At 36.4% G+C, this 21797-nt stretch overlaps 1 protein-coding gene across 2 annotated transcripts; it reads right to left on the reverse strand.

The window, feature by feature from the left end:
* Positions 1–2017: 2017 nt before the first annotated feature.
* On the reverse strand, positions 2018–19909 carry LOC18446719 (trihelix transcription factor GT-4). 2 transcript variants are annotated; one of them, XM_006856829.4, is made up of 5 exons: positions 19157–19909; positions 16439–16477; positions 3060–3191; positions 2573–2803; positions 2018–2498 (listed from the first exon to the last, which is right to left on the reverse strand). In XM_006856829.4, the coding sequence occupies exons 1-5, from the start codon at positions 19812–19814 to the stop codon at positions 2284–2286; spliced, it is 1275 nt and encodes a 424-aa protein (XP_006856891.1). In that variant the 5' UTR covers positions 19815–19909; the 3' UTR covers positions 2018–2283. The 2 variants fall into 2 exon arrangements, with proteins under 2 accessions (XP_006856891.1, XP_011627954.1); XM_011629652.3 differs by lacking the exon at positions 16439–16477.
* Between the last annotated feature and the right edge of the window lie 1888 nt (positions 19910–21797).

Below are 21797 nucleotides of genomic sequence, written 5' to 3' on the forward strand. Positions count from 1 at the left end.
ATTGTATAGTAGTGTAATGCAACCATCTTCAAAAACCATGTTAGAGACATTTGTTTGACACAAATTTTGGAGTGTACAATCTTTTCATTCTAAAGAACAATCATGAAAAGGAAATATTTGAAAAAACGCCGTAGAAAGCATTTTTTTAGTCCAATTAATATAAGCCGTCAATTTTAGTGAGATAGTTAGATATAAGCATCAGAAAGATTTTTTTATTCCCAAAATTTTTATATAGTGTTATCATCATTAGATTAACAATGCTAAAAAATAAAAAGTGATTTTGAATTTGTTAAGGCCTAGATCTTGAAATTCAACAAATAGACAGTCATGATTCATTATTGGAGGGTATTAATTTTGAACATATCTAAGGTGAAAATTGAATTTTGTTTTTTGTAGGATTGATTATGTGGATGAAGAGAATGTGCCAAATTTAGGGTAATACAAATGCCAAAAATAAATGGAGTTGCATTACACTACTATACAAACCTTGCATGAAATTATTATATATATATATATATATGCTTGAAGATTTTGAGGATATGGTGTTGGTGTGTATATTCGACACTTAAGCGTTGGGAACCTGTTGAGAAGTTGAGAAATAGGAGAAGATGCCAGATGGATGAGAGACCGAGAGAGAGAGAGAGAAGGCTAAGGAAAGAGGGAGGTGCGTTTACTACGGTTAGAGAGCGATGGATGGGGAGATGGCAAATGGGTTTTGGAAAGGAGAAAAAGGGCAGAAAGGAGGCAGGTGTGGTTCAGAAATCATCACGGTTCTAATTTGTAAACACTTATAACCCGCCATGACCGTCAAGATTCTGAGTCGACTGCGATTAATAAGTAATAGTATGACATTAAATAAGAACCATAATAATTTAAGAACATCACGGCTATTTAAGTGCTGTAATGCTTCAAAACATAGATACCCCCATGACCATCACGGTTCAGAATCTATCGTGATGTTTTCATAGATTTAAGACTATCGTGAATGCTATTTTCATAAAAAAATACAAACAGTAGAAAAAAGAAGTATGGATGAAGTTTTGAAATATTTAGGATTTATCTCGGATAATCTAAAAGAAAAAGTATGTTTTTAATAATTTTCCTTTTTTTTGTTATATGTTTTTAATAATTTCCCTTTTTTTTTGTTATGGATGTGGGAATTTAAATGTTTTTGGAATGGAACTACGACAATTACCTCTTCTTTACTTTCTATTATACTTTTCTTTTTGGAAATTTATTAAGGGATTGTATATTATGAGATCTTATTTTTGATACAAAAAAATCACAATCACTTTGGATGTAAAAACACTCGAGATATTTTATTTTGAGCTTTGTGCCCAAAAAATAACATATCCTCAACCACCCAATTTCAAATCCAACAATCAATGATGATAGTGACCTTCATGAATCAGAAGTACATGGTCTCATTGCCCCATTTTCATGGCCCAAGCCCTAATTTTCACAATAGGGCTGCCCCCCCATTGCCAGCCCTAATATTGAGGATATGCAAATCTCATAAATGGATCTTCAAGGATCCAAATGAGCTATTAAGTCATTCTTTGATTCAAATTTGAAAATTTCCCAAACAAAATACTAAATTCCATAATTTGTTTCGAAACCATCCTTTTACCATCTAATATATTCATGAAATCAGTTGCTTATTGACATCTTCACCACCCAGCGTTGTTAGCCATGTTACCAATCATCACTATATGCCGTGTCTTCCTTCACTTCCTGTTTAAATCCAGATCTTTCCACAGCCAAGGCGCGGTTTACAAGCACTGCCTTCAAATATTAGATAAAACATCAGACAGTGACATCACACCCTAAAAAGCACATCACTAGTCTTGAACAAAGTTGTGAATGTGCGACCAATTATATAATTGGTTTGAAGACTCCCGGAATTCCTATAAAGCAACAGCACAGAAAACATGTGATTGTTTCCATTTGTAACAACTGCTTATACACATATAGAGTCAAAATTTAAATATTAACATCTATTTTATTGAATGAACCCTGCTGAGAACTTGAGAGATGAATTTCATTTCATAGAAAATTGTCCTCATATGTACAAAACAAACAACTTGGGACATGGTTTGAAGATTGAGCAAAATACTAACCATGCCATTGGGACCCCACAAACAGATTTGGACATGACTATGGTGACACAATACTTAAGACTATATCAAACGTATTTTAAATGATTTTGCACAATTATATCTTCCAAGAAACACAAACAACTTGACACACTGAGATGCAATTCGAGCTCCACAAGAAGAAAATTCACTCCCCCAACACTCTTGCAGGTTGATACACGGCACCTGGATGAAGTTCATCAAGAGATTCGATGGTTCGATAGTCATTAAGATCTTTTAAACCAATCCATCCACGACGACTGAGGAAATCATGGAAGTCATCTTCTGTGTACAATGTCTTCTCTTCAGTGTGAACAGTCATCCGATCAGAGTTGTCACAGAGGCAAACTTTAATTGTAACTCCTGAAACAATTGCTCCTTAATATAACATCTCGATCTTAGCAAAATCCTCAGTGAAGTAAAATCGTTGCACTTACCCTGATCAAGATGAAGAACATAGGTTCCCAAAGGCATGTCTCTGTCAAGGCTACGAACTACCCCTTCTTCATCCTCCAACCAAAAGGCTCTTTTCGTTCTCAATCCAAAAGCAGATTTAATGGCTTCCTTGATGGCTTCAGCTGTACCGTCAATACCGATTTTTCTAGTGTAATCGCCAAACTTAACTAAAATCACTCTTCCAACAACATTTGCAGGGTGGTGGTTGTCTCCTGAAAACAAGCAGCCATATCAGTGATGTTGCACGCTAATACAGACATCGACAATTACTAAACTCCTGCTGATTCCAATGTCAGAATAGGAATAGTAAATAGAAGCAAGGTGATGGTCTCCTGGTGCTGACCGCCATATCCAGGCCAAAATTTGTGCAATATAATTTCCTTCTTCACAAAACATAGAAGAACTCTCTTTAAAAACAAAAGAAAAAAAAAGGAAAAAAGAAAAAAGAAATGAAGAGAAAAGAAATACCATTTTCTGTGACATCTCGCCAATTCCAATGAGGTACACCATTGGCAGCAACAGCATCAGCTGCAGCAATGGAAAGAGGGTGATCGTCATGATCCAGACGGCGTTCCAGGTTAAGTGAAGACCTGCCACTACCTGTATAACCAACTTCAGCTTAATTAGTCAAAAGCATAAAACAAAAACTCCATGAAGACTAATTTCTGGTAAGCCTTTCACAATATCCAAGGATGCAAATTAGTGAAAGTTCAATCTACTGAAATATGAGGGACTCCATACATATAGTAGTGAACAAGAAATGGAACAAAATCTATGAAGCCAAAAGATTTCCCACTCCCGCACGAATATACTACAAATCTACTCGCTTGGGCAAAAATTGTAGGAATACTTTTAGATCCCAAATTTTGGGGATATGATCTGTAGAACCCGGCAACCAAACTCCAAAATTAATAAAAAAAAATTTTAACTCTCACTCTCTATGTGCCTAAAAAAAATGGCATCCCAAGATTGCACTTGAACCATCCAATTTTTGGAGGGAATGATCTTAAGTGTTCAAGAACTCAAAATCCAAACTTTTTTTTCTTTGAAAATAGTCATCTTGTTATAATAAAAAACATGTATAGTATGCTCCCGAGGGAGCATAGTATACACGCTAATCTAAGAATGGAGTTAGTACCTAAATTACTTCAACAAAAACAAGAATCCTAAATTTAAAAAAAAGAACAATTTTTTATTCATAAGACTATCTAAAACAGACAGTTATTCTAAGATAGAGCATGCCAAGAATACTTCAAAAAATGCCAAGAATACTTCAAAAATTGTTATACTGTTGAAAATATGAAGTATGGGTTCATCTGATTCCAATTTTTCATGAATTCTTGATGTCTATTATTTTGGTGAATTAACTGTTTGCGTTCATAATTGGGCAAAGAGGGAGAACTTTTGAAGCTCTCAAAAGTACCTAATTGTTAGGTTATGGTATGGGAGTGGGGTTTGTACAAAATTGCCACCAGCATTCCACCTCAGGAGGCCATTTCATGAATGAATGGTTTGGTTCTGCTGACCCCTTCTTTGGCCAAGGAGTTGGCTTGGGCATTGGATTCTCTCCTGAGTTAAGTTGACATGTTAAGGAGTTGCATATATTGAAAATCTGGTACAAAAATGTGATTCAATATACAGGGTTGGGGGCTAGTTCTGTTGACCTAATTTATAACATTTTGGAGTCTCCTTCAATGAGGAGTGCAGGCCCCAACTTCTATCAAACACTTTGAGCCTCATTAACAAGGAGAGGCTTCGGCAAAGGTAGAATCCATGACTCAAGCCATACCTAAGCAGGTTGAGAGTGCTTCCCTAGGTGGCTCCTGAAAATACCACCTATGGTTGGTGGCCTTGAGTTGTTGAAGGAGCTGCCATCAAAAGTTAATTTTGATGACATTTGGATCTTTTTTTTTTGGTTTTTTGTTTTTTTTTTTTTTGGGGGTGGGGGGGGGCAGGGGTGTGCCATTTTGATGATTGCATGCAGGTTTGTGTGGCTGACTGAAGAGTGTGTTCCCACTGATGTGCAAGGAAGGCCAAGGGGAACAAGCAGAATTCTTACCTCGCCTGCACCCAAAATTTACTGGTGGATGTAAGGCACTCTTATTTGGAATTTGTGTGGCTCCTCACCACAACTCTCCTGTTTCTTTCCAGCCAAATAGTCCACAGGTGTGCAAGTATTGTTGCACACCACAGCAATGGGCCCAAGGCACGAAATGGGGGAGAGAAATCGGAAGAGAGAAGTTGGTAGATGGATTCCAAGGTGACCCAATTCCAGGTGATATTCCTAAGGATGAAAGACCCTAGTTGTGTGGTTCTCTCTCAATGGATGAAGAGTGGTTGATGTTTTTCTTTTTGCTATTTGCACATTGGGAATCTATTGGAGAGGAGGATTCATCTTCTCTGAAAGTGGCCTAAGTTAGGGCTTTCTTTGAGACGACCAACTACTTCAATGCTTGCACCTTAGGGGGTGCAAGGGTCAACCAAGTTGTTGAGACAGCAGCATCAAAATGGTTATGCCCTTGAGCACACTGCATAGATGTGGTGCATCGTCAGTAATTATGTGCCCACATAAGTGGGCATACAAATACCCACAAGAGGGGCATTTTGTCTTTTCCCCCTGAAAGAAGGGGGGGGTTGGGGTTGGGGCCTGCGTAGAACCAACTTTTTCATGGTTCCAAGGTGAATTTAATTAAAAATTTTGTGTTTAATCGGAAGATTTGATAAAACTTGGATAAGTGTATCATGACTATTTGGTCTGTGGAGTTTGGATGCTATATTATAAGTATTTGGCATTTTGGGCTTCGACTATATAATACATTATATAGGACAGTGTACAGCACAGTGTACTCAGAAAATTCAACCTCGCTTGGGGTCAGTCTCCAACCATTGAAGGTGATTCTTTCTGAGTGATATCCTGGGCCTCAAGCTCAGCCCCTTGGCCTTGGAGGCTCGACAGCATATTTTGAGGAAATTTGCCATCACAGTAGGACCCCATAAATTATGTGGAGACACATTTGGAGAAGCAAATGGTGACACGAATTCCTTAGTTAAGGCAGCCACTATCTTATCTCCAGCCAATCTAATTAACTCATAGGGAACTGTGTTTGCTTGGTCTGCCTATCTCAGTATGGCTTTGATCTCTTTTATGGTTTCAAATCAGATATGTAAAGCATTTTTTTGGCCTATCTGTGCATTTTGTATGGGGCACCTGTCTGTGGGTAGTCAATTTTTTGGGTGGAACCTGTATGTGGGTATCCAGGCCCCCTTAAAATTCTCCCCTTGTACTTACTTTTAGCTTGATAGAGTTAACATATTAAAGAAAAAATTTTATAAAAATTTTATAAAAATTAATAAACTAATGTAACTTAATTGTCCCAAAAAAATTAAAAAACCTCCCCCTAAATTAGCTAATTAAATTTAATATATCAATCAATTTCAAGATGAAATAAAATGACTTAATTGAATTAAATTTAGAAATCTAACCTTTTATAACTTGATTATAACATCTGAAAATTTTACCTTAACCCATCAAGCTTCAAATGCCTCTGTCTCTCTAAGACAGAAAGAAACCAGGAACCCTGGCAGACCTCTAACCAGTAAGAGGCTTCCCTGCTCGCCAAGTGCATCCTGCAGCTCAGTGACTACAAGTTGGAAGCCCTCAGGACATCAAAAGAGGTGACTCAAGTGCTAAGGTGAACTCTCTCGATCTCCCCTTTCTTTCTACTAAGTGTCCTGTTTATTCCAAGGTGACTCAAGTGATAAGGTGCATCCTGCAGCTCCATGACTACAAGTTGGAAGCCCTTAACCATAGCGAATCCCTCTCTCCTAATATCATTTTTCTCCATTTTTATTTTATTTTATTTTTTGTAAACCCTAGATGTTATTGGGTGCCGCCATTACAAAGTTTCTTTATTACATTGGTTTCCATATGTATATGATACTGGTGTTACTGTTAATGACCATGAATATCTAGTTTATAGATTAAATTTGTTTCCATATGTATATGATACTGGTGTTGCTATTAGTAACTATGATTCTCTGGTTTTATCATGACTGGATACATCCACTACTAGCAATTGCTTGACGCATTAACATCTCGACAAATTAGACTACAAATTCATGTATAGGGATTCTTTTATCTAAGGAAAATATTTTATCTGCTCTATTGAAAACTCTCTTAACATATCAAATTTGGAATTCTTTTGCATGATCAAAGTACTAGTGTGGAGAAATCATTCGCTGTCCTCCAAACAAAAAGCCACTTTGTCGATTTGAGATGAATTTAATAAGATTAAAAATGAAGATGGTAGCATGACAGCAAGTTGTAGGCATTGTACTAAGCAATTAAGGATCTAGTGTAGAAGGGACGAGTCATTTGAAGAAACATTTAGAAAGATGTGTTGAGGATAAAAAAAATGCAAGACGAATGGAGGAAAAGCATTGTGGTACCTATTTACAAGAGAACAAAGGAGACATAAAGAATTGTGTGAACTATCGAGGGATCAAAATTATGAGCCACACTATAAAGCTATAACAGAGAGTGATTGAGCAACGATTAAAGCATGAAATGAGTGTATCAAAAAACCAATTTGGTTTTATGTCAAGGAGGCCAATAATTGAGGCTATTTTCTTCCTTAGGCAACTTATTGAGAAGTTTAAGGCGAAAGGAAAGACCTCCACATGGTCTTTATTGATCTAGAGAAAGCATATAATAGAATGCCTCAAGAATCAATTGGGTGGGTGTTGGAAAAGAAAGGAGTCTCAAGATAGGTAGATACTATATCGACTTGGTGAGAGATATGTATGAGGGAGCACTAACTAGTGTATGGATAACTAGTAGAGAGACAAATGAATTTTCAATGGCAATAGGTATAAATTAGGGATCAGCAATGAGCCCATACCTCTGTCTTCGTTATGGTCAACTTAACTAGGCACCAACAAGATGAGGTACAGTGGTGTGGTGTATGTTGTTTGCAGACAACATAATTTTGATCGATAAGACAAAGCGGCCCCAACACAAAGTTAGAACTTTGGCAAGATGCTCTAGAATCTAAAGGTTTTAAAATTAGCCGAACTAAGATAGAGTATATGGAATTTAAGTTTAGTAATAATAGGAGCAAAGATGAGGAAATAGTTAAGACTGACGGCCAAAAAGTACCAAAAATTGTGCACTTTCATTATCTGGGGTCGATAATCTAGGAAAATACAGAGATTGAGGAAGATATCACACATAGAATTAGAGCTAGGTGGGGGGAAGTAGAGATGTGCAACCAAGTTTTATGTGATCGCCGCATACCAATGAGGCTGGAGGGGAAGTTCTATAGGATAGTTGCGTGACCAACTTTGTTTTATGGGGCGGAATGTTGGGCGGTCAAGAAACAACATACCCATAAGATGAGTGTAGCTGAAATGAGGATATTGAGATGGATAAGGCAAGACAAGAAAGGATTGAATTTAAAATAAATACAATAGGGAGAACTTAAGTGTAGCTCCAATAGGTGATAAGATGAGAGAGTAAACTTAGGTAGGCCGGCCATGTGCAACGTAGACCCAGTACAATGCCTGTTACGAGATGTGAGTTGATTCAAGTGGAAGGCTCAAAAAGGGTAAGGGATGGGCCCAAAAGAATATAGTTGGAAGTAATGCGAAGAGATATGGGGACCTATGGCCTCACTAAGAGTATAGTTCTTGATAGAGCAGAATGGGAGACCAAGGTTCGTATAGTCGACCCCAAATTAGTGAGCAAAGGCTCTAGTGATAATGATGATTTAGAAAGATGTGTAAAGCAAGTACATGTCGCTTCGGGCCAAAATCTATTAGTAGCATCATTGAAGAAAGGGGAAGGGGGTTTAGTGAATTTTCAATTTGTTCGAGAGAGTAGGAATGATCTTGCAAAAATGATCATCTTATATGAGTACCCTTTCTCGAATGTGGAACACAAATGCTCTAGAACTTCTGCAAGTAACCTTCAACTATTATTTAAGATAGTTTCCCGTGGTACAATAAAATCAGATATTATCGAAATTTACAACATGCAAAAGATAACACAAGGGGAGTTACAGAAAATTCCAAGCTCGAAATTTTGAGCCGTGGGAGCCTCACCATTGAATATGGTCATCATGTTGTAATCAACGGCATTTGTGCTTAGCTGCACGTTATATTGATGAAGCAAGGCACTTCCAAAATTGAATACTTAGTTTTGTATATATATCATCTCCTCATACAAGAGATGATGCTGCTATAATTGGTTTTTGATGCAAGAAAATATAAGGAAGCAATAAAATCAACAAGGAACAAGCCAAACACAAGCACAATAATCTTCTCTACACCTGAGCTAGGGTTGCACAAGCCTAAGCTTTTCTTTCTTTTTCAATTTCTAGAAATCATGCGGATTATGGAATAATCGCCTCAAGGCCCCACACACCTCATATATTATAATCTAATGTTTCAAGTACAAAAAGTATCCAAACAAATAATACATTGACCCAGATATCCTAACTTAACTTAAATTTACCCTTGTGAGCAGTCTCGTCAACAATTTACCCTTGTGAGCAGTCTCGTCAACAATAATTGTTAATAGTACATGTAAATAAAAACTTAAACCTTAGAATCCTTAAAAAAACTAAAAAGCCTTGGATATAAAGCCTAAAACTAAAACATAATATACATCCTTCGAAATTGAATAAAAAATAAAAATAAAAATAATTTTGCCCTCCATAAGTTTTGGATCTCTTAATGCATTGGAAGGTTGATTAAAAATTGTTTACTATTACTTTAGACAATGCAATAAATAATGACGTTGCATCAACCCTCAACTATTCAGAATTCATCTTACTTTTGAAGGTAAGATGTATCATGTGCGATGTTGCTCTCACATTTTGGACCTTAATTGTGCAAGATGGTTTACAAATAATAAATATTGTGGTTTATAAAATCCAAATTAGGATAAAATGTACTAAGGCCTCACAAGCTAGGCAAGGAAGTTTTAATGAGACAATTAACCTACTCAGAATTGAAAGTAAGAAAACATGTCTTGATGTTTCAACTCAATGGAACTTGACATATAAAATGCTAGAGGTTGCCTTGAATTAAAGGACGCATTCCATCGTTTTGCTCAAGGTGAATCATTGTCAAACTTGGTAACATCTGATGTTAAATGAGGAAGCGAAAAAAGAAATGTAGTTGTCTGAAACTTTTCTATGACGTTATACATACATTTTTAGGGACTAAATATCCAATTGCTAATTTTTATTTTCCTGAGGTATATAGAATCCTTGGGTCTTTAATGAAATGGAGCATGAGCTCTAATGAGCATATCAGTTCCATGACAATCAAAATAAAAGATAAATATGACTAGTATTGGAAGATCTGTTGTATCATATTGGCTATAGAAGTTGTATTGATCCTCGCTACACACTTAGGGTAGTGCAATACTACTACTCCAAAATACATAAAAAGGAATTGCCATATATATTTCTCAATAGCTCTTCTCCACCAAAGATTGCTAGGGGCTCAAGAAGATATAAACGAGAGAGACCTCACATTTTCAAGCATATATGTTATTTCATCACCTATGAGGCAACCCTATGAGTGGCTCAATTTGGGTGACCAACACTCATGTAGTAGAAGTCCTTCTAGAGGTGGACAAGACCCAATGAACCAAACCCAGGGAGGATAAGGTTATTGATTGTGACCTCAATTCCTAGATTAAAAACGCAACTCAATTATCTTTTCTATCTCTTCCTTCTCTCTCCTTGCCCTCTCTTGTTGCTTTTCTTTGAAACTAGTCACAAGTCACGATCAGTGTAGGGAAAATTGGGCGTTTCAAATTCTAATCACCCGGTTAGATCGAAACTGGCCACTGGCTGGTTCTGGTTTTGGCTGGTTTTGGTGAATTGGCCGAGTATTTTTTTAAAAAATAAAAAAAATATTATATAAAATCCCAAAAAATAAGGGATTTTATTTGTAATGCATTTTTTAATGTTTTTTTGTCATTTTGACAAAGATTGCCATTGGAAATTGTTTTGCCCATTAATACTTAGTTTTACATTTTCCCATCTTTTTTAGAAAATTTCAAAAATACCCTAAGCACAAATCGATTCTTTAAAATCCATTTTTTTCATTAATTTCCAACTTTTTTTTTATGTGTTTTGTGTAATCATGCTTTAAATATATTTTTTATATTTCATTAGTTTTTTTTGTATTTTTTAATTTTTTTTTGACCACCCGAGACTAGCCCAGTTAGGCCAACCGCTTCTGGCTCCATGTCTGGTTAACCGTTTTGGTTCGATTTTCCTACACTACTCACCATTCACAAGGTGTAAGGTTGTAAATTATAAACTATATAGGAAATCATGGCCTTTAGAAAGTTTGTAGGTCATAAAAAATTAGAGATCCACGTCCCATTTTATATGAACCCGAAACTATGCATGTGAAACTCACTCCCAAAGTAGAAGATACTTGATTCCAAGTTTGAGGAATCACGATTCCAATTACTCATAGAACCATATTTTGGGAATAGAGATCTGGATCACATCAACCTAGGATCTAGTTCATCAATTTCCTTGATCAAGATCCCTAAATCAAGGAAATGCTTGGAATTGAGATCCTGTGTCTTGGAACACAGTATCATTCTTCCAGAGTGGAAGCGACCGCGGAATATCTGTTAACTATGATCCTAACTTGGTACTCTGATTGCCATATATTTGGGAGTAGAAAGAGACATGGAGTCTAGCCCTAGTCGGATATGGAAAACAAGGATGCTCAATAACAAAGAGGCAAATTCTGGATCAAGCGATGAAGGATCAAGGGGTTGGGGAGTGACACTCATAGGTTAGTTACAATAGGAAAGGATTCAACCCAAGTTAGAAGTAAAGAATAAGCAGCCATTAGGGCTGGAGAAATTGGAAATGTCGGATATCTCAAGGGATATAACTTGGAGAGGTTTTGCTAACACAACCAAACTGGGGTCAAAGACGACTCTACAACACTTTATGTAATCACAAACTCCTCATAATGAAGATGCCGGAAGAATGTCATGAGGAGGCTGCAGTAATGTAGAGAGAATACCACAGAGCTCAATAATGCTTTTGCACACATTTTTCACTAGCGTGTGACACTATGAAAATAGAGAACCAAACTCAAGGTCGACAGGTCCGCATTTGTTTGGCACATGTAACGACTTATGCATGTAGTCCCTTTCTTGCATGTTCGACAGTTGAAAAAAGGGGTCCCAACCCCTTCACAAATATAATGCGAAACACGAGTTATTAGCATCAATGTGTGTTATGGCATGAATGAAACTGTGCATCCAAACATCTGAAATCGAGCATTGACTGCCAACCAACATCTCAAGCATTACAGCCCAGAACGGACTCCGGAAGCTTTTCAAATGCAGCCTTAGGAAACAAGAACGTAAGAAATCATATTTTACAGCAATTAAGGACCTTCCCATTTTGAATGCACATTACTTCTTTGATAAAAGTTATATATCAATAACAACAACAATGGCAACAACAGCAACAATAATAATAATAACAAAAACAACATCAACAACAACTATTTATAATAATATAAATAATAATAACAATACCAACAGCAATAAATAATAAATTAATAATACAGACCTCCATGATAACTATCCCTATCACACTACTTTATCTGCCTTTTAACCAATTTATCTAATGATCTTAGAAGATTTCAAGCAATTTTAGCATCTCATTCATTCCCATGAGAACCCTTCAATTTTACTGGCAACGGTAGTGTGGAGATTAAAGCAGGACTGTCCAAATGGTGTAGAAAATTTCATTGTATTTTATCCAAAGGCTGAGTGGAACCACCCATTTTAGTTTCATAATGAGTTGCTAGAGTGTGAGGTGCATACATATGTTTATAGTCAAATTCATTTCTGTTGAGAGCAGGTTACTAGGATCAAAAGTGGGATGCAGTGTATGGGATCGTTGCTTGCCAGAAGCTCCCTGGCTAGGGCGTGCCATGGGAGTGATATACAATATATATGAAAGATAAATAAATATTTAAAAAAATAAAATAAACTAAAAAATACTTAAGGTATTTTGATGCTTGAATTTTTTCCCAACTTGGTCTAATACAAAAATTAGCCATTCTTTACATCCCAAATTACCATATGAGGCAATGACGCATTTTATAGGTTCCACCATGGAGCCTGCCAAAGAAGAGGAGGGCTCTTCCTTGCCAAGATATGTGGGAAGAGTTACCGAGGAAAGGAGGGGCACATTTCTAAGAGAAAGGAAATGCATTCTCACTTCCATACCATGTTTTGAGAGTGGAAGCACCACCATAGATGGAAGATCCATGTAACTATGGTCCTGTTACCTGCGTCAGTTACTAAGTTGCAAGTGTGTCGGAATGTGTAGTGTCAGTGAAGCAGCCAATGGACTTTTAGAAAGAGTAGTGGGTTAGAAATTTAGGAACAAGTTTATCAAAGTTGTAACCAAATAAATATGTACGGATAAATTATCAAATTTAGTCCTTTTTGCAAAACCTGAGGAGTTCGTTTCAGTAAAAGATTCCTAAAAGGGCAAGGATACATTAGGAAATATAAAGAACAATCCCTACAAGTACTTTTGGAAAGATTTTGGAACATTTTCCTTTTTCAATTCGTCTTAGGAAGGCTTTTCAGTCTCCGCCCTCAGCAGAACTAAAAGAGACTTGAAATGTTGATGTTTTAAATAAGTAAAGCTAAAATGGATGGCCCCTAAAGTAACATTTTATATTATTTTCATTTTTGGGACAAAATATTTTAAAAATATACTTTTAGAAGTTGGCCATCAATTAGGTTTTCCATGACAAAACCTAGAAGGAAAATGAGAACTTACTTTGGGTATGCAATTAAATATTCCGAGAAGAGGACACCTCTATGATAGGAAACCTAGGGCTTCAGGAAAAGAAACCTATTAAAATTTTATGTTAATGGCAAGGTTCACAAAGAAAGATACCCAAAGATACAGTTCCATTTTGTCTTTTCCCTTTGATAAGTAGAGATTCTACCATTTTTTTACAATATTGTTATGCAAGCTTCTAGAAAGAATGAAAGAGGTCAAAGAAAATTAGAAGAACTTCGCTTCCAGGTTCTTATTGGGTCTCCATGAGGCTCAAAAATATTTATTTATTTTCATATCTACTAGAAGAGATTAATCAGTATGCGTATGGTTGTTCCGTAGTTGCAGGAACCTTGTGGGTAAGCAACGGCCCCACATTAGGAACTTTATCCTGCAGTTCCTCTAACGGATCTTAGAGAAAATTGGGTTTAGAGAAATAGAAATCTAGCTCCCAACCCTATAAAATAGGATCTCGGTCTACATGCTTGTAGAATCCGTCCAAAGAGAGAAGCAATACTATTAATTAAACTATTGCTCCTCTTCTTGATATTATATATTTATTTCTTTAGAATATGTTAAACTGTGGTGCATATCACATTGTGCATACTAAAATTATGGTATTAAGAAATATCATAGTATATTATTAAACTGTATTATTACAGTAAATTGGAATACTATAACTATGGCATTGGTAATAAAGCTAAGGTGCATGATAATGGATCCAGCAAGGATTGGATAGATTCTAATTTTATTATTTACTATTAATTGATCTCTTTTCATGCATAGTGGCGCTTAGATCCCTCTAAGTCAAAACCTCGATCCTATTGACATGGGATCTCGCTACCAGGTATCCTAGGATCTAGTTCCTTAACTTGTTGAATGCACGAACGTTGATCCTTACCCCAAGGAGCTTTCATCCAATGGCAGTTTGGCATTCCCCAAACTGACCCAGCTCCTGCCTCCAACAACTATTGGTTGTTCTACGATCTAGCTAAAAATTCTACAGTATAGAACCTTAAAGCCCAGTTTGCGTGCATGTTGTATTAAGAATAGCTATGCTTTCTTCAACACCCATTTAAGAATGATTCGGTCCCAACCTAGCCAGCCATAATTCGTGGGGGAACCTTTCTTTTGAAACACAGCATATGCCAAAACACCGCATAATACCCCTAAGACAAACCAAAGACCTCTGAATTCCAGAAAATAAAGAAAATAGCCCTAGATGATATGGCGATGACCGCTGATAAACGTAACAAGGACCATTTCTTTGCTATGAGTACTAAGACGTCGAAAGAGGCCTATACTATGGAAAGCAGATTTTTTTGTTAACTTAGTATACTTGTGGTATGTCATTGTCAAGTTCCCACAAATAGTACATACATATACCTCTCAGAGGAACTTGATATTTTGTCCTTTTCCTCTATATAGGACCATCTTATAATAAATCATGACCATGACTCATATTTCAGTCCTTTAAAATACATTGATTACTTACCCAAAAAGCAAAGGACCTATTGGAGTGTGTATAGGAAAAAAAGATGTAGCAGTCATATTCATCCAAGAAAATGGCACCAATTAAACATTTTGCAAGTAACCACAACAAAGGAAAGACAAATGACCATTAATTCTTATCATAGAAAGAGGTAATGCAACCAATAAGTATGGCCACTACAGGAACAATAATTCTTTATGAAACACATCAAATGATAATTGGGAAAGCTTTCTATGTTCCCCTACAACATAGAAGTTCTATCCTCCTCCTTATTCAACCGTCCATTTTTTAATGGAGGGCTAAGATTGCCCCAATCACAATGTCACATCTCTATACTATTTTATTTTTAATTTTTCTCTATAAACTATTTTGACACCAAATTTTGGACGTCCATTCCTCTATTAAACTCGCACTACCGAAAAATATTAAAAAAAATATTTTCAATAAAATAAAATGACTAAAATACATTTGAAAGTTTCAAGGGGTATTTTGGTCATTATATCTTATTGAAAAATTATTGTTAATATTTTTTATAGGTGCGCCCCAATGAGAAGATGGCACGTACCAAATTTCATATTCAGAAAATTTGTATTAAAAAAAATAAAAATAAAATACTTTGAGACGTCAGATCTAAGATCAAACGGTAAGTGACTCTCTTGATTAAAAAAGGGACGGCTGAATGGTAGGGGGAGGATAGAACTTCTATGTTGTAGGGGGAACATAGAAAGCTTTCCCATGATAATTTAATGCCAAAGCTGTTCAGGGTGCACGGCAAAAACAAAGAAGCATGAAGAATAGGATCAAACACAATGAAAGATCACAATATGCACCCAGTTATTTGGAAGAATAGAATTTTGTACACGTTCTTTACATCAATAAAACAGTTATTGAGAGAGAGAGAGAGAGAGAGAGAGAGAGAGAGAGAGAGAGAGAGAGAGAGAGAGAGAGAGAGAGAGAGAGAGAGAAAGGGAGATCTACGAACAAAAGAACTCTTGGAGAACATGTTCAAATCAAGCTTGACTAAAGACAAGCTATCTCTTGTCTCAGTTCTCAAATAAAAGCATTTAATATTCTATTCTTGTCCAATATAACAGAGTGAAGGAATGCTTTCTAGGGAAAGGCCACTTTCTAAATAGCACCTTTTTCTTTAGTTTCACTATCAATTTCTTCAAAAAGAATCCATATTTAACAATATAGAAATTATGCTCTGCTTTCTGGCAGTAGGAAACATCCGTAACAACTACCATTTTTTCCCTACCTCCCCTGTTCTCATCCCAGCATATACCTAAAACAGTATTAACCCATGAGGAAAATGAATCTCGATAAAACAAAAAATGAAAGCCTCCTCAGAAATAATAAGTAACTAAAATAATTATAATATTCTTCAAACATTGCTATTGACTAAGTAAACAAATTTTTTTTTTTTTCAAACTGGGTAGCAGCAAATATTTTACAGTAGAGTTGAACACATCAAGGGAATTGTCAACAACAACTACCTTCTACAGGTCCAAAGGGGATGGCACCATCATCAAGGCCTGCATATGAAAAGCATAAACACAAGTAATTGTAAGCATTACCTAGTCAGCAAGTTACAAATAAGAATCACCCATATTGTCAAAATCTTATTGAAGGTCTAAAGAAAACCACACATATCAACCTCATATGAGGATGTAAAACAAAGAAAGAACAAAGAGAGATATCGTTCTAGGGTATTAAAAACAATCATATTTACGGATGTTGCAGATGTGTATATTTAGCTGGGAAATAGCTAGTGATGATGTCAAACCTAGCTCACCAGTGCATGATGTTAAGAGTAGCAGGGGTTGTAGAAAAAGAAAAAAATCAAAGTTGCTGCTACATGGTTCCTGATACAGGGCTTTGGGAAGAAGGAAAGAAAAATTTGTGCATAGTCAGCATCGATAATGGAAAAATGCGGGTTTACAATATGTTATTTTTGGGTCTCCTTTCATGACTCTCTGTTTAGGCGGTTATGCAAGTTGTGGAACAAAACATTCAAATAACAAGAAAATTTGATAAGAAGAATATTATCAGAGATCCTTATAGTAGTTTAAAATAAATATTTAGAGCTCTCCAATTCAGCTAAGAGAGGAAAACCACTGTAGAAAACAGAATAAGAAAGCATTTAAGAGAGGAAAGCCACTGTAGAAAACAGAAAAAGAAAGCATTTAAGAGAGGAAAGCCACTGTAGAAAACAGAAAAAGAAAGCATTGTAGGGGACAACATGCTATGAGCATCACCCCACACTAACAATGAGAACCAGTGTTCCAAAAATCGTCGGGCGCCGCCTAGGCGGCCGGGGTGGTCTAGGCTGCCCATCGCCTAGGCGGCCGCCCAGGTTAGTTCGAAAGGGGACAAGAGGTGTCCAGTAATCCTATTTTAGGTCTAGATTTTGTAGCAAAAATGCATATTCATGCATTGTTTATAATCCAAACAAAAAAAAATACCAAAAATACCCCACCCAATGGGTACTGTTGCACGTAAGCGGGTGCACCCCTGGGCACCCGCCTAGGCAGGTGCCTAGGGTCCCTAGGTGGGCACCCAAGGACAACTCGCCTTGTTGGTCCTCCAAGGCCTAGGTTATGCATCCAGGCCCGCCTACCCGGTTTCCTAGGCACTGGACGGACCGCTTTTCAATGATGAGAATTGGTTTTGAAAAGCATTTGCCAGAGAGAATTTTGGCAAGTTTGCCATGTTGCGATTCTTAAAGCGAGTGCCAGTTGAGCATTTTAGAACCTAAGAAGGTGAAACTACACATCAAGTAACAAGGTGGTGGTGGTTGTCAGAAGAGAAGCACGTCAGATGTGATGATTCAAGTAACTAAACATTATATTGAGAGAAATTATGGCACGAGCTTATGAGCCTCAAGGAAGGGTCTTTTGGACCTTGGCTGTGGTTGCTTTTTTCTTTTCTTTTGAAACTGTTCTTTTTCAAATTAAGTTTCTTGGAATTCATTAATCATCAATAATAGATTGCTTTACTACTCAGCTGGGCATGCAATTAAATGGAGAAACAACAAGAGAAAAAAAGAATGAAAACGATCAATGATTACTTTATCATTCTGGACTGCTAGAGTTTATTCCCAAGCATAGCATGTTATTGTTCTTTTCCAAATTGATTGCACCAAAACTTTTGTCCCTTTTGCTCCCCATAGAGGAAAAAAAAGGCCACATAAATAGAGAAAATTTTCCATAAACTAAATTAGCAGACCTAGAATACACCAAAATACATCTACAACCGCAACTATTGTATTTACTAAAAACTTAAAGTATTGGATGTCAATGCCATAACATATCGACAAGCTTTCTACATAAACCCAATTAATTCTTTCAGTACACTCTCAACCCTGGTGTGAGATAAGATCAATTAGCAAATCATACAATAGAAGCAAAAGATATCAACACTAGAGAAACACTATATGATACCGGTTACTCAACATACTAAAATTTACATTGCAAAAGACACGACATTAAGAGAAACAATACGTAATAGCAAATTGTGAATCTTAGCATATCAAACAGCTTAGCTAAACAGGAATGAATAATTTAAGCACCACTCACCACAAGAAAATGCACAGAAGTCCAGCTAGAATGCAAAGAAGTCCAACTCTTTCTGTCGTTTCTTTTCTTTCTTTAAAAAAAAAAGACTAAGAAAAGGAAATCGATTTGATAGGGCGATTTGATAGGGCTGCAGCCCTATCATATAAGTAAAGCCTTACCTAATAACTCATCGAAAATTGTAATTCAAGCATAGGAAAACCTTTACATCGATCATCTCGACTTGAACATTATAGGGCTGCAGCCCTATCATATAAGTAAAGCCTTACCTAATAACTCATCGAAAATTGTAATTCAAGCATAGGAAAACCTTTACATCGATCATCTCGGCTTGAACATTATGGTTGTGAAAAACAATTTGGATTTGAAGCTCTAAAGATATGTATATTTTAACAAATTATCTAGACTGTCCATGTCGCCCTAAAAATAAGTGTTCAAAGATCGGCGTACATTTTTTTGAGTTTCAAATTTTACTGTCGGTGTTGCAAATTGATTTTAGAACCATCATATAGATTTCCATTGCCCAAAGTGCTTTCACGAGTATTTAAAGTGATGATTTATTTGGTTTTCACAAAGCCTAGGCCTTTTAGAAACTTCATACCTAAGAAAAAACAAGTTTCAGTAAAATCAAGAGCATACCTTTATCAGAATACTGCATGTATGACTCCACTTTTGCCTGAGGGCTCTTGTATGTCACAATCTTGTCCCTCTCTCTCACCAAATCATCCAATTCCTTGTAATATGAAACCTTAGCAGACCCTCCCCCTCTATCCTGGTGTTTGGCCTTCTTGTACTCTTTCAATAAATTCCTCCACTTATCGGTGCACATATTTGGGGATCTATCAAACCCTTTCTCCCGCATCTTCAACGAGATTTGCTCCCACAGATGCTTGTTGGACTTTGAGGTATTGAAGTGCCCATCCATCTCTTTTCTCAGAGCGATCAAAGCCAGAATCTCATCTTGGGCCCATGTCTCAGCCCTCTTCTTTTGGGCCTTTGCTTCGTGGTCTTCACCACTACTCTCTGCAAGCACCATTTGTTGTTGCTGTTGTTGCTGCTGTTGCTGCATTGTTGGTGCCCTAAAACCATTTGTTACAGGAGCCATTATAATGGTTCTGGGTTCATCTTTGTAGAATTCCCTTTGCCTCTGCTTATCTGAGAGATACATGGGGTCTATGCGATCTTCCCAAAACCCTAGGAATCTCAGCAACACAGGGTTCAATGGCTTGGAACTCAGATTTTGAGCTGTATCATGCAGGTTGGAATCCCTAGAGAACATAGAGTCAGTAAGGAACATTGAAAGGAGAAACCATGGCTTTAAATTGGTCACAAGCTGTTTTTTGCAGGAATTAACCCTAGAAAACACAACTACGGTGAGGATAGCTTATGTCTAGGGTTTTGAGTTGGCTGAGCGGTAGCTTATGGGAAACCCGTAAAGCCCAAATGATTAATTGGCAGCATTCTCTTTCTTGTTAGAGAGAGAGGTCCTTGACAAATGTTGTTCAGAGATGAAGCTGCCAAATTACAGAGACAGATCAGATATTTTGCCACATAAGATAGAGATTAGTGGGGTCACAATAACTATGTAGTTCCCATTTCACCGTGGTCAGTGGTTCTTGCCTGTTTCAAGGGTTTGGTTTCTATAAGGTTCCAAACTTTAAACAATCCGATTCCAATCAAGACGTACCTCCAAATTTTTATCATAATATATAAACTTGGTGTAAAAGGTTTTTAGGATCATCTCAAAATTTATTTTCATATTTAATAATACAATTTTAAACTCTATAAATGGTTAAAATCAATTTATTTTCATATCTAATTATAAAATTTTAAACTCTATAAATGGTTAAAATCAAGTAGATCTATAAATATATAAAAACACTAAAAATAAATGGTCTAGATAATGTGTTCCAAGATGCAACATTTATGAGACTCAAAATCTTTTTTTGTTTTTTATAATATTCATACATCATGTTTTCAAGATAATCAATTGGAGGGTTTTTCAACATTAAGACAACATTTTTCGATGGATTTTTGAGGTGCATCTTTAATTCTACATGTTAAGGTTGCAACTTTATATAAACTTTTTTCTTCAATCAATGGGTCAAGAAGTACTTACCCAAAAAAAAATCAATATGTCAGAAGTGAATTGTAAGTGGTAACCCCTTATCTCCATCAATCCAAAACAATGGACAGTGATAACCTCACGAGGGGATTGTGACAACCTTGCGGTGATGAGGTTATGATAACCATATGGATCATATTATACAAGCCCTAGATTATATATATATGACTGAGTGTTTGCGACATGTTAATCGAAAACGTGATCAATGGGCCTTAAAGCTCTTTAAAATCGCATATTGATTATGGGATAAATGAGTTCGGACCACGGAACACCTTTCTTTGCCCGACATACTCTTCCATCTGTTTTTTAGCAAATTGTCTAGCTGGCTGTAGCCATCTGCCGCAGGCCGTATCCATGATTGTAATGGAACTTAAGACTTCATATTGTGGCACCCACTATCCTGACTACCTATGTCGAGAGTTCATTCCTACAATGGCTATAATTCTAGATGCTTAGTCATAAGGTTATGATGATCAAATGGATCATGTCATACCGACCCTAGATAGTCTATGATTACAAGTGTGAATGACAATCCAATGATTTCCATATTATTACCAACACTAGACTATCTTTAGGTACAAGTGTTAAAGATTTTCCTATATATGGGAAGAGAGTGGTACCCACATGCTATCCTATTATGGAAAAAGTTTATATAAGGATGCAAACCTTATAATGTAGAACGACATATGCAACTCAAAAATCCATCAGAAATAATAGTTTTAATGTTGAAAAACCCTTTGATTGATCATCTCGACATTGAGATGTATGACCACGAAAAATAAAAAGATTTTAAGTATCAGAAATAATGTATTTTACAACATATTATCTACACTGTCCATTTTCAAGGTTTTCATATATTTATAGATCTACTTGATTTTAACCATTTGTGAAATTTAAAATTTGATAATTAGATATAAAAATAGATTTTTAGATAATCCTAAAAACATTTTACATCAAAATTATATACCGTGATAAAATTTGGAGGTGCACCTGACCTCTACAGCTACAGATACATCCGTATGCCAACCACACCCTTCTAGTCTTACCAATCCTGAACTATCTACATCTACAAGTGTTTATGATTATCCTATAATATGAGAAGAGAGCAATACCCACATGCCATCCTATTCATGACATCTGCCTCAAGACTCTTGT

The sequence above is a fragment of the Amborella trichopoda genome, chromosome 10 (assembly GCF_054954075.1).
Source record: "Amborella trichopoda isolate Santa Cruz 75 chromosome 10, AtrichopodaSantaCruz75HAP2 v2.0, whole genome shotgun sequence".
Taxonomy (NCBI): domain Eukaryota; kingdom Viridiplantae; phylum Streptophyta; class Magnoliopsida; order Amborellales; family Amborellaceae; genus Amborella; species Amborella trichopoda.